This window comes from Botryllus schlosseri, chromosome 5, assembly GCF_051294905.1.
Source record: "Botryllus schlosseri isolate E-star chromosome 5, Bs_hap1, whole genome shotgun sequence".
NCBI lineage: Eukaryota > Metazoa > Chordata > Ascidiacea > Stolidobranchia > Styelidae > Botryllus > Botryllus schlosseri.
Genome location: NC_137240.1, coordinates 18,330,574 through 18,343,855, shown reverse-complemented (window position 1 = coordinate 18,343,855; position 13,282 = coordinate 18,330,574). Strand labels below are relative to the sequence as shown.

The 13,282-nt window shown below is 40.4% G+C and overlaps 1 protein-coding gene across 3 annotated transcripts in view; it reads left to right on the top strand.

Moving 5' to 3' along the window:
* LOC145439301 (uncharacterized) overlaps nt 1-13,282 on the top strand; it is a 29,849-nt gene that overhangs the window by 6,143 nt on the left and 10,424 nt on the right. For all 3 annotated transcript variants that reach the window (XM_080316802.1, XM_080316800.1, XM_080316801.1), the window contains one exon: nt 9,069-9,185. In XM_080316802.1, the coding sequence (XP_080172928.1) occupies nt 9,069-9,185 (117 nt within the window). The remainder of the gene's footprint in view (nt 1-9,068; nt 9,186-13,282) is intronic.

The window sequence follows — 13,282 nt, the reverse complement described above, 5'->3', positions numbered from 1 at the left end:
GTTGTGTCACGGTACTGCGATTGTACCGATAGATATAGCCGGCAGCGGCACGACACGTTATGTCTAGGGCTGGGCACAATGATTCGAGTACTCGAATCTGAATCGAGTAATTATTTTAATGATTCGAGTCGAGTAGCAAAAGACGATTTTTTCGAGTACTGAAATTCTACGCCCCTCGCCCCTGAAAGTTGTTTTATCAACGAGAACTATGGTTTTGATACTATTTTCCACCGTGGAAGCCTTGAAACCTTGATTAGCCGTTTCGCAGCATACGAAACATAGCACCAAGCTACGAACGTTACTGGAAATAACACATTTCCGAAGTCATGATACTTCCATAACATTGTCACAAAGTGAAATGAAATCGGTAGAGTCGAAATAATACCAAAGTATTTGTAACGTGACGAATAACACGCATTTATTCTTTGTGGTGGCATAAAAGGTACATATTTGAACCTTGACATCTTACATACTGTTATTACGTCATAATCAGTGATACTCGAATACTCGATTCGACTCGACTCGAAGCATAATACGGGATTCAGAATCGAATCACTCAGGTGCTCGATTTTGCCCAGCCCTAGTTATCTCTCATCGCTTATTGCTTCAATGTGCTGCCCTTAGATGCTACAAAACCTAATCTAAAACCCCTTGGTCACATTGAGAGGCACGTCAGACCCTAACATAAAATCTGAGACGTGGCGAGATAGCGTAGTGGTATAATCTAGAGCTGCAACACCAATAGGTTGCGGGTTCGAGTCCAACCGAGGTCGACTCCAGAATTCTTACTTAAGTGTTGGAGGTTTATCTAGGCTCTTCCTCTTCATCTCAACTGCGTAAGCGGTGTCTTACAAAAAGCCTAGAGGTTGGCCGTGCTACAAGTCGGCAGACACACAATAAAAATGAATAATATCGGATTGGTGTCAATGACCAGACCATAGTCGTCAAACACCGTAAATACAAAAAAAAGATTTGGGCCTATTTAGTGCGTCAGATGATCTTGTGTCTCGCCTGTATTGAGTAACTGCGGTCCCACATACTATCACCAGAACCCAGCACCGTAACTGCCGCACCCCAAACCCCCCAATTGGGGGGGGCCGAGCTCGAAGGGGGCCCCAAATAATTTCGTGAATTAGCATAAATCATAGAGTATTTTTTGAAAATTTATGCAATTTTTTCCAAAATTTTTCGCGCTGCGCGCGATTTAAAGTTGCCAAATATCTTGATTATTTGGTACTTTTCCCCCATGAAAAAACACGCAAGATTTATAGAATTGGACATATCGGCGTTGGCCATTAACACGCCACTACGCACCAAGATATATAACGATTTAGAGCTTATTCCATGCGACTCCAAGAAGTGTGCCAGAACGATCGGCAGCGCGAAAAGCTTGGCCGAAACGGACTGCCCTTACGCAGACCGAAAACTTCGCTATATATACAAAATAATAAGTTTAATTGTCCATAGGCGCCTAAATGACTGGCGCCATATGTTCCTGCCTTGGCAATCTGAACCTCATAAGACAAATACCATCAAGCAGGAAAAATATATGCCAGTGAAGAAATAGCAATTTGAAATCGTGTGCGTCTTTTAGTTTAGTACGTTTGAGCGATTCTATATTTTTGATATAGCAGACAGGAGGTCACGAAATAAAATCATGTAACGAAGTCATACCAACGGGTCCGCCCGCCCGAAGATGTTTAATTATTATTTACGGGCCCTACAGTTTCCGGTAAATCTGATAACGTGAGCAGAGAGGACAAGATATTGATAGCAATATTAATGCAATTCCCGATCTTATTGACCGATTATATAATGAATTATCGAAAATTTTCGCGCTTCGAGCTGGCTCACTAAACAGTGCAGCTAATTTCGTGGCAAAAGCGAACACTGTGATGTTTATCACCCTATGAGAACCCAAAACCCAATTTTTGTGGGGGGGCGGGCTGATGAAGTGCTGTTTCGTTCGTGCCAACGGGTACGCCCGAAGACGTCTAATTATTATTGGGCGGTCCTACGTTTTAAAACAGACCTCGCTCAGCTCTACCGGTAAATCTGATTACGTGAGTAGAGAGAGGATCAAAATTGATAGCAGTATATATGTAATTCCCGATCATATTGGCCGATTCAATCATGATTTACTGAAATTTTTCGCGCTTCGCGCGTCTAGGCGGGAAAAGCTGACCCACAAAACGGACACCCAATGCTCAAGTCAAATAGCGTCAAAAAGCGGATAGCCGAAGGGGGGTCTGGGGGGGCGAAGCCCCCCAGAAGTTATGTTTATCACCCTATGGGGGGCCCAAGGCCAACGTTTTGGGGGGGGCCTGACGAAGTGCTGTTACGGCCCTGCCAGAACCATTCACGTCATTACAGGAATGGCAGAAGACACTTTCTGAACTGAATTGAAGTCGGGTTTAGGAATACATCTGCATTCTGCAGATACGGACATGACCATTACCCATTCCGCATCCACTTTGTTTATAATGAGTGTATTGAGTATATAATCACAGGTGGAGCTCCCCCTGCTTTCGCTTTATTATTGAACAATAAACATTCACATTGCTCGTTCTAATATGATTCCAATATTTCAAAACACCACAAGACTGCGAACCAAGGAAACAATTGTATAATTTTGAGTGCAAATATGTTCCTGAAGATTTTTAGATAGATGCCAATAACGTCTTCATTATTTTATCTTACTTCTCATGATGAAAAGGGGGAACGGAGGGCAGTGTTTCTCCTGAGCGCGCGTATCTGGGTTTAATACTTACTTTTTGTGTAATAGTCACGAATTTTGATTAGGATGCTACCTCAAAGATATAGCAAAAATGTTAGAAGTCTCGCTGCGCCATTCGAGTTATAGCAACGTAAACTTCTGCGCGATGATTGAAGCTATGTTTTATGTTCTGTTAGGTTAGGGGTGGGCAAACTACGGCGCGCGGGCCGCGTACGGCCCGCAACACCGTTGTGTGCGGCCCGCGAGAGTCAAAAGAAACTTTTGTAAAATATTGATAAAATGCGTACTAAAAATCGAATTAATGCAGGGACTTGATTAAACTTTTTCTCAGAATATTTCACCATGATAATTCTAAGACATTGGTTCTCAAACTGGGTGGCGCGCCCCCCTTGGGGGCATGAAAGCATCTGAAGGGGCGCGAAGCTGAGCTAAACTGAAAAAATTTATCGCGCTCCGCGCGATTTACATCAAATTCTTAAATCTTGGGCTGTATTTACTCTGAATTTCATATTTCAAATTATCTCATCCACAGTCGTAGCCTCCCATGCCATTAAACTATCCGTTAGGTCTGGTAGCATCCTGGTTGCGTTTTGTGATGTGACGATAAGGGGGCCTGAAATCTTTCACCGTCCTAAGGTTGGGGGGCGTGTTATAAAAAATTGAGAACCACTGTTCTGAGGTAAATACTACCTATATTCTTTTTTTATGTTTAATTTATGGCGCGACAGCCCGATCTCAAGTAGCACGCAGTTTGAAAGGTTTCAACTGCTAAACACCACAGAAATCCTAAACGAGATTGACATAATTCGGATCACGAGTGTAATTTCAGATTGGCCACTCCAGTTTTAATTATTTCAGTGATGTGTTTATAAAAACGATTCGCGCGTGTTTTACGTAGATTCGTTCTCTGTATGAGAATTGGGGATCGAATGTGACATTCGATAATGCACGATTTTCATTTTTGCTCACGAGCGCCGCCATTATGGTCAAGGGATGGCGGTCGGTGAATCTTGCTTAGTGCGCGCAGATGGCAGTTTTGGAGTTGGTTTCGCTATTTATCTCCGTGGGTCGTCGATATGATGCAGTTCAGGGTATCGATGCTAAATTAAGATAAATAGCATGTTTATTATTAGCATGGAATCTTTTTGTTAGCGAAAAACAGCCGATTTCAGCCGTTTTACGAAGTTTTTCGGTACTGGTTTGTGACAACTCACGAGAAGTCGAGAACATCATGGCATATCAGCTTGACTTCTAAGATAATAATAGTGCATATATATTTGTAAAATGGCTGGTCATAACGGATATATTTATGTAACTTAAATTAGTGAATTTATTCCTGTAATACAGTTTTATGTTTGATATGGACAGGTTGATTTCTTGCAAAGAACTTTTGCGATAAACAATCTATATATTATACTGTATTGCCTGTGAGATAACAGACATGAATGCAGATGCGGGATCGTAGACTGTGACAGGAAGATCACACTATGATTGTTGTGTTCTGAAATGCAACAACGACTAAGAAAGGCCATGAAACTATCTTTTCACATGAAGAAATGGATATAAAAAATTAGATCTGTAGTCGGGTTGAATTTTGAAGTGAGTAAATTACCAGAAGTGTTTCAATCCGATCATACTCTCTCCTGTTCTATCGTGATAATGTTGCTATTGACTTTTGTCTAGATTAGGGTTACCATATTATTGTGAAGCAAATTCCGGACACTTTGTAGTGCCCACTAGCGGATTTTAAAATGAGGTGTAACTCATTGATCGTCAATATGACGTCACACTGGCAAAGCATTGCCCATCGACTGTACACACTATACAGGAATGGAGTGAAACATAGGTCATGAATTAGGCCTTCGGTAATGTGAGCTCTGGTGATTGCTACTTGCTTGCTAGGGTCTGCAATATATATTTCCACGGGACGGATGAAATCATCTGACGGGCCGTGTCTGGCCTGTCAGGATTGTGATTGGCAGTCCTGCTATACTGTTAGGTCGGTGGGCTATCGGTATATGTGTTTTAATCATATCCGAACCAACATTTTCCCCTCCCCCTCCCCCTCCTTCCGCCCAAAAAAGCACTGATCTTGGGCCCACCATAGAATAGTCGATGTATCTTGTTGGACACATACTATGTGCATTTGGCTGTTAAATTGTATGTATGAATTCTGTCAATAATATTGATTCTTCCATATATTAGACTACTATAAAATGCACCAGAAGGTTTCACATCCGGTGATTTCCAACCTTTTATGGTCGCGACCTCATTTCCCACTCGAAAATGTTCCGTGGCAAAGCTTAAGATCATCGCGATCGCCAGATAAAGGCGAACGACCCCAAGATTTGGAACCACTGTCTGTGATTGAAGCATCCAATTGGCCTTAACCAACTCTAGGAATATACCGTTAGCTTATAATGGCGATTACAGTCAGACTTCTTTCAGCAAATGATGGTTATTTATATTACTTCTGATTGCCATTTTTGGGGAGGGTGGTGCCTGGTGCCCATACTAATATCATCATACGTTGCATTACCTCGCGCGCGGCGCGAAGAATAATTTTGAATAGCATAAATCTGCTTGAAAATAGTATTGTTTTTGTTGATTTACGAGAAACTTTTGAGCCTGCTTCAAGCCTTCAAAATTCCGGACATTTATGCATATTTTAGAAATTCCTCCCGGACGCAGATTTTTCAGTGAAATTCCGGACATGTCCGGGAAATTCCGGACGTATGGCAACCCTAGTCTAGATAACTGGAAATACACGTGTTTGTGGGGAGTATTTTAATGACGAGGATTATAGACTGAAGTCTTGCGGACGTCACTATGAAAATGAAAATTGGGGCAGTTCCTGGGATATTCAAGTGGACGAAGTCAACAACACTATCAAGAAGGGGTGTTGCACAGGCATCAGAGGTGAGATCAAAGTAAACTGATATGATATGAGGCTACAAATTTCTTTCAATCCTTAACAATGACTGGTACATGGTAGATAGGTATCTTATGTGTGAGACATTCCAATATTATTTAAAACTATTTCGCGAACTCGGCACATCAATTGGGTGGAAGGGAAAGTCCAATAACTACATGATACTGCCTTTCCAACTATATGTAGACTGTAGAGTGCATTGCAGCCAATAATATAACTTGCACAACTCGGTATTAGGAAATATGTCCAAGGTGTGCTTGGCCATTCTAGAACCGTGTAAAAGTATTTCTGGTTATTGTGATTAGTGCAGCAAAATCCCGAGCTCAATCCCAAGCTGCTGTATCACCTGAACAGCAACAAACATTATGACCGAACATTATTAGTGATATTAGTGTGTGGCAAGCTGACAGACATTTTATCCAATTCGGCTCGTTTGTTATTCGGGTGATTGTTTACTTTAAATTTTTTTCTGCACTTGGTTATACCACCGGCACTAACTATTTAGTAAAAGGAACTCTATTACTTGAAAATCGCAGATGTAGGCCTACTTGAATAACTGCCATTGTTAGTTGATCGTAAATATACCGTAAGTCCATAACTATAAATGTTTTCATTTCTGTCGGCATGTTATTCATGCATCTAACTGTATTTGCAGTGGACATCATACTCCAGAAGAAATTCCTGGTCCAAGTAGCACTGATCAGATTCCACATCTACAACAGCCATTACTGGATCACGCGTATTGTGAAGTAAAATCATCTAAAGCAAGGGAATAATTCAGGATTTAAGTAACAAGCTGGAGAAGCTGATTTTGTGCACGATTCAAAGCATCTGATGATATGTTTCTGTATTATTCTGGATTTTCAAGTTATGGATTGGTCTTGCAGTTTTTGATATAGTCTGATCAACAGCTGCAACTGTTCCACTTTTATCAGCTGTTAAAAATTATCTCAGAAGTGGTATATTGAAGAATTTCAAGCAAAGGCAAATTCAAAAACTCTGCCATTGCAAGACGAACTGTTTTCATTTGTTTGTCGGATTCACCAAGGCTTTGGAGTGAAAGACCTCAGGTGGTGTTCGATTCAACTTATCAACTGCATCTGTTAGCGGGTTATCGATAACTTGGGCAAATTTTCCATATTTTTTTCTTTGGAAATTGACAATTTGGGTGAGTAGAGAGAAAATTAAAGAACATATGCCCCAATCCTTCAGATGAGGAAATTATGGTAGCACACATGTTAATAATGCTTGATTGGTATCGCGCCACATGGCCTTAGTGGCTACATACACACAAGCTTGATTGGTATCGCGCCACATGGCCAAAGTGGCTACATAAAGTCAAGTCTGCTTTATATCGCTAATCCTTTCATTTTTTATCTGCTCAATAAACAAAACAAGTAATATTCAACAGTTCTGTTGGGTATTGTATATTGACAAAGTTATCCGCCATTTGCTAGGAGCTAGCCAGTTATGAACAAAGCTTATCCGGTACACAACTGGGAGTGAGCGGCTTGGTGTCCACCGTGGAGAACAAAGTCTAAACCCAGGTAAAATGAAAGATCTCCGGGTGGCCATGACCCTTTCATATCCCGCAAATGGGCAAGGTGTCCTTGACAGTTCTAGTTTTATCATCAGATTTCGAAATATCCTTGTCGATCATCGATGGTCCGTGTCGTTGTGGCTGGTCGATGAGGTGCACTTGACAATCATCGAACTGGGGCAGTCAGGCAGTGCAATGACAGCAATTTTTAGTCATATTGTAAAGCTTCGTATTTGTTTGTTACTAAACAATTTGTTGACTAGTTATTTGATTTTAGTTGCCAGCACAATTTTTTGTTTTGACAATATGCAATATCAAGCATTGACCCCAACAACACTGCTGATACTTGCGAAGTCTCAAAGCCAGTTAGGAGCCTATAATTTGAGTGCTTGAATAAATCTACCAAGGACCTCTGCTAGTATAAATTACAACATGCCTCTAAAATCTCATATGTCAGATTCAGCGAATAATTTATAGTCTTTGCTATTTCCATTACCTCTCGATGCACTGGCAATCCTGTCTACGTCGGCAAAACTGAACTCTGGTTGATCCGTCAACCACTAAGAAAATACAAGCTCCATACATTGCTGTGTATATTGTTACTAGTGACATCAGAAGAGAAGTCAGCAGCAGTTTAGTTAAAGCAAAAATACAGTCCCACGCTAAAGGCTTCTCAAACAGCTATAAAGAAGAAGTAGGGTCTGGATTTCACTAGCAATGAGATGAAATCAGGCATTAGTGGTGTTGCAATAACCAACAACTCATGCATTCGCAGTAACGAGCCGCCATAAAGGGAAAAGTATTGCAATATTTCTGCACACAATGGTAGCCTTATGGAGGCAAAATTACGACCGCCATCCCTTCATAGGTGGCGCTAGAGCGGTGAGAATCGTCCATTGGGGTTATAATACATCATATCTACACGTAGTAGAAGTGTGTTTGAAGCTAACATGGTTATGATAGGCTTACCATATTTTGGAAATCTAAAAGGAGGACTTGAGGCTCGCAAAACCGGAGAAGAATTCTCAAAAACCGGTGAATTTTTCCCACTTTGTGGTCGGTTGACTAAAAAAAAAAGGTCATCTTTTCCGCTCAGAGCTCAAAATACCGTTTTTTCCGCATTGATAGGTGGATGACTAAAAAAAAGAGGTCATCTTTCCGCCCAGAGCTAAAATAACCGTTTTTCACTCCGAAATACCCGCTGGAGCGTCAGTTTTGTGCTAATTTACGGCATATCACTCGCAATTTGCTCTAAATCTGACCTAAATTTTCAAAAAAGAGGACAAAATCTCAAAAAAAGAGGACAAAAGGGCGTCCTCCGAGGACACTTTCTAAAAAGTCAAAAAAGAGGACAAATCCTCTGAAAAGAGGACGTATGGTAACCTTAGGTTATGATGCTGTAAGTGTAAGCATTGTGTTTCATGGAACTGAACCAAAACTGGAATTAGTAAATCTATAAACAAATCGCTGCTCACAGATTTAAATTTCAATCATGTTCTAAAAATCGGGACAACCGACTTTCATCTCTATAGTTTTGACAAATAGGTTATTGAGGTCGACCAGCCTATGAAATCTCGCCACTAGCCTATATTTCTGACGCGTGTACGATATCATCAACGCAATATTTGTTTTGTTTTAAATAGGCACATATATTATCTTTATGTCCTCACTATGTAATCAAATAGCCTACCAATATTGCGTTTTGATTTCCCAATTTTATATAGTGCGGCCCGCGAATGGATTCAGATGTTGAATGTGGCCCGATAGCTCAAAAGTTTGCCCACTCCTGTGTTAGATTGTATATCCTATTGAAGCGCTGCTCCTACATAAACCATTATTGATTTGGAGTTTATTCGCAGACGTATACACCTGCCACCATTTGATGCATCGAGACGGGATCACCGAATCCGGTTTTTATGAAGTTGGGACACCAGACGATCAATATCGCGTGTATTGCAATTTGTTTCCTGGCTTTGGTGAGTGTGATATCCGATAAACCATACTATAATATGCAGGTGGATGTCAGTAGACGATACTCCCTGAGTGTAAGAGAAATTAATTACATAATAGTAAACCCAAGTTCTGATAATACCAAGCGCTGTAGGAAGAAAGGACATTTGGTGAGCGTACTAACTAGTGTTAACGCTTATGCTTAAGCTTAGGCTCAGGCTCAGGATGGAGATATAGCATAGAGAAGGAGTCGAAAACCATTAGAAAGCTGTGCCAAAATTTGTCAATGTCAAAATATTACCAAATGGCGTGCGAAACATTTTTAATGTTGTCATATGTAGCGTTTCAAACGACGAATCCCACAAACCGCTTATCTGAAGCTGACAACTTCATCGGGTAGCCTACGCCAGTGGTAGGCTACTCTAGGTATTGGCTGCGAAGAGTATAATTCTGGTCGCTGGCGCACTATCAAGTATGCCGGGCCCCAATTGTGGAACAGCAGCTCGCCGGCTATCCGAGAATCGTCGAGCATGTCCGCATTCAAGTCGAAATACAAGCAATTTCTTCTAAATGAATACGAGTCAGCCTACAGGATTACCGGACCACGACCTTACATATCGATCTCGCCTTCCGTCACATGCCACCTCATTTTGTCGCTTGACTTTTACATTCTCTGCTTTACTTTCATTCAGCGTGTATGCTTCTCCTTTACTTCGCCTATAGGCCAAGGTAGGTGTCTGATTTCAATGAATACTCCAAGTAGTTTCGACACCTTCCTATCTTTTCATTGTTTCGCAGTTTTGTGTTGTTTTTAAATGATGAAAATATAAATAAACTGATACTGGTACTGGTAGAACTATATCGCTTAATGTACGTGATATTAGCATCATTTATTTCACTGGTCAACAAAATGTAAAATAATTTTTGTCAGGCAGAACATCTGAGAGCCGTTTCTGGGGTTTTCGAAGTTGCTGATTACGAATATCACATTCACTTTGTCAGATTGGCTCTTTGTTAGAAGATATTTATACCCCTAAAAAAGCCCAAAATTACTGTAGTCACTCTTAAATAGGCCTATTTCACTTGCTAGGAAGAAAATCGTAATTTTTTCTAATTTTATACACTGCCCATAAATAGATAATTGACTATAAAGAACCCTCATGTCGTTCTCAGTCATTCTATCAATATTAACATGACATGATGCTAAATATTTATTTGTCAAAAAATCAGTTTGTGAAGCCACAACGGAAATACATATTCCTCTGTATCAATTGGTCATCCAACCAAGATTAAAGAGGAGTATAAAACTATAGAATTTTTCCTTGAAAAGCTTAACTGTAATACTCGAATGCGTCTCATTTCTCTTGACTGATGAATGGATAAATTTTCCACTGAGTCAACAAAGTGGGTATACCTATAGTCACCCTAACAAACGACAAGCTTATATATGGCATCTGGTACATTCGAATTGGAAATAAAAATTGCAATTTCACATTTGGAAGGAGTTTACTACATGTAATTTCTCTTAAGATGTAGTAAATAAAACCTTTTAGATGATCACAAAGCACCCAACTACAAGCAGTTGGTCCGAAAATTCGTAGCTGCATTTCGAAATCTTGAGCACAAACAGGAGCAAAATAATTCACTTCCTTTTCAGTCATCTTGATATAATTCCTGATCATCTTGTTGATTAGCAAGGAGAGAGGTTCTAACAAGACATCAGAACAACAAAAGAAAGATCAGGTGGATTGAGATGAATAATTGAACATATTATGGCATACAATTGCCCGAACCTTTCGAGAAACTGCACTAAATAGCTTACAGGCGAAAATCGTACCATAAAACAATTGTGCTACTACTAATAATATTATATTCCAACTGATTATTTCAAATTTGCAATAGGTGGTTGACGTGAAACTGATTGAATTAATGCCACGTTATTTGAGTAATAGCTAGATAAATATTTATAAACATGACTAGAGTTTATTTGTGTACATGATATCCGTGAAAGTCTGTCACTATGATAAATATATCACCCCTAAATATAGTGCTGTTGCTGTATTTTGATTTAAAAGAGTCTTCTCTGTGTAAAAATAACAAGTAGATTGGATTTTCAAACTTTATAGTATGACTGGGCCGATTTTATATCTGGTCATTGCCCCGAAAACGGGGGATTTTGGTCAAAATAGCCCCATGGGTTATCTCCACAACACGAGCCAATTTTAATAAGCTAAGGCCATATTCGGAATCAGTGGCCTTCAGAACCCCAAAACCACTCTTACTTTGTCTGCCTAAAATATGTGTTGACCAGTGTTTTCAGTCGCGCTGCGGTTGCTTCCATCGTTTCCAAGCCAGTAAATGTCAGTACCATCAAAGTTGTTACGACGATATGACCTCATCATGAAAAAACGCGCCTCACCCCTCCCGTCTCAGGCAAGTTGATATGATGGCATACCAAGGTTTGTCAGACTCTAGGTGTGTCTGCAAAGCTCCAAAGATCGCGCCCAGCTTTCATGAGGCAAACATCATTACAAATTCGCATTTCGCTATACGGGGATCATTATTTTCACCTGCGGATCTCATTGGCATCTTGCTACTCAGTCAGCGGGCACTGGACTGGGGCTGGTTATTTCAGCATCTGGACATAATAAGTTCGAATGATTTGATCATCATGTGGCGAATATTAAACATCGTGGTGAATTATTTCGGAAGCGGACGTGGCGGACGTAGTTGCATGTGGGGTGTCTCCTAGAGTGGAAATGCCCATCGCCGAAATGGTGGTTCGCATAACAGTCGCGCTCCCGCAGGATGCATGGTGCACACTCCTACACTAAATATTCCCAGCGGTCTCGTGCGAAATTAGGGTGCCGTTCTTTTATAATATCTACTACGATTGGACTAATTTCTGTTTATTATGTTTTTTTTATTTAATTATTTTCTTTATATATATGTATTTTGGGTGGATGTGTGACTTCCCACATTATAATCAAGAATTCATATCCCAGTAAATCGGAGTCGGAAACCTTTCTTGTGAAACGCGTCATAATTTGTCCGTTTAAAAATATTACCCCCTGGTGTGCAAAACATACTTAGATTTGGCATGTTTAGCGTTTCAAGAAAGGAGTCCTAACAGTCAAGTGGCTCCCAATCTGGGCGATATCACCTCACTCCTTGTGGGGAATTTTTAGAAACAGGGAAAGGAGCGATTGGGGGCGACAACGTACGAAGGGGACGATAGGGAAGTGAAACTCTTAAGAGCTTTCAGTCAAGACAAAAACTGACTCGAGTCGAGTGATTTTACGCATTTGAAAAAAATGACTCGAGTCAAGTCGAGTAAACAAAAAATCGCAACTCGAGTCATTACAACCCTGGTTGCTGATATTACTGAATGCTGCACCGTGTTTTAAAACGCTGCTTGTTTTTATCATGCTGTCAACAGGGATTAAGAAAGTCGACTAGACCGAGTGATTGCATTGGACAAATTTCCTACGAAGACAAGTCAATCTTTGTCAGAGGAACGCATCTGGAGCACATAGGGCTAATATATCACGAACTCGAAAAAGTATTAGATATGTTCTCTCAAGAGTTATATTATATGGTATCAATAGGCCCAGTTTTTGCAGGTTTGGCAGCTTTTTTACAGCTTCCGGGAGCTTCCTAAATACTCAGAATGTCTTCAGCAGGCTATGGGGTTTTAAGCTGTTTGTAGAAATTTTATGTTGCGAATTCTTGTAACTTTATACTGCAACGTTTATCAAGTATTGCGCAAAATGTAAAGGAGTCAAGTATTTATATTATGATTCTCCCTTTGATTTGCTTCACAAAGAGCTATGTGATGAATAAGCTGCACCTCAATGTTATGTATGACGAAAAGGCTTGCAAGCAAGAAGTTCAAAACCTCAGCCAAGCGCAACATTGCCTGAACTATATGTAAATAGATCGCATATTTGATTCATTGTCGTTTAAATTTGAGGCCTTTTTCCATTTGATGGGCGCCCAGGCGAGACCACCGAAAATTAATTTTTTACTGGATCTCCTCATCAGGCTATTGATTTTGGTAAAGTCGCCAACACTGACTTTTGTAATGCCGTGTGTCAAGTTTGCGGACGAAGGGGTTCGGTGT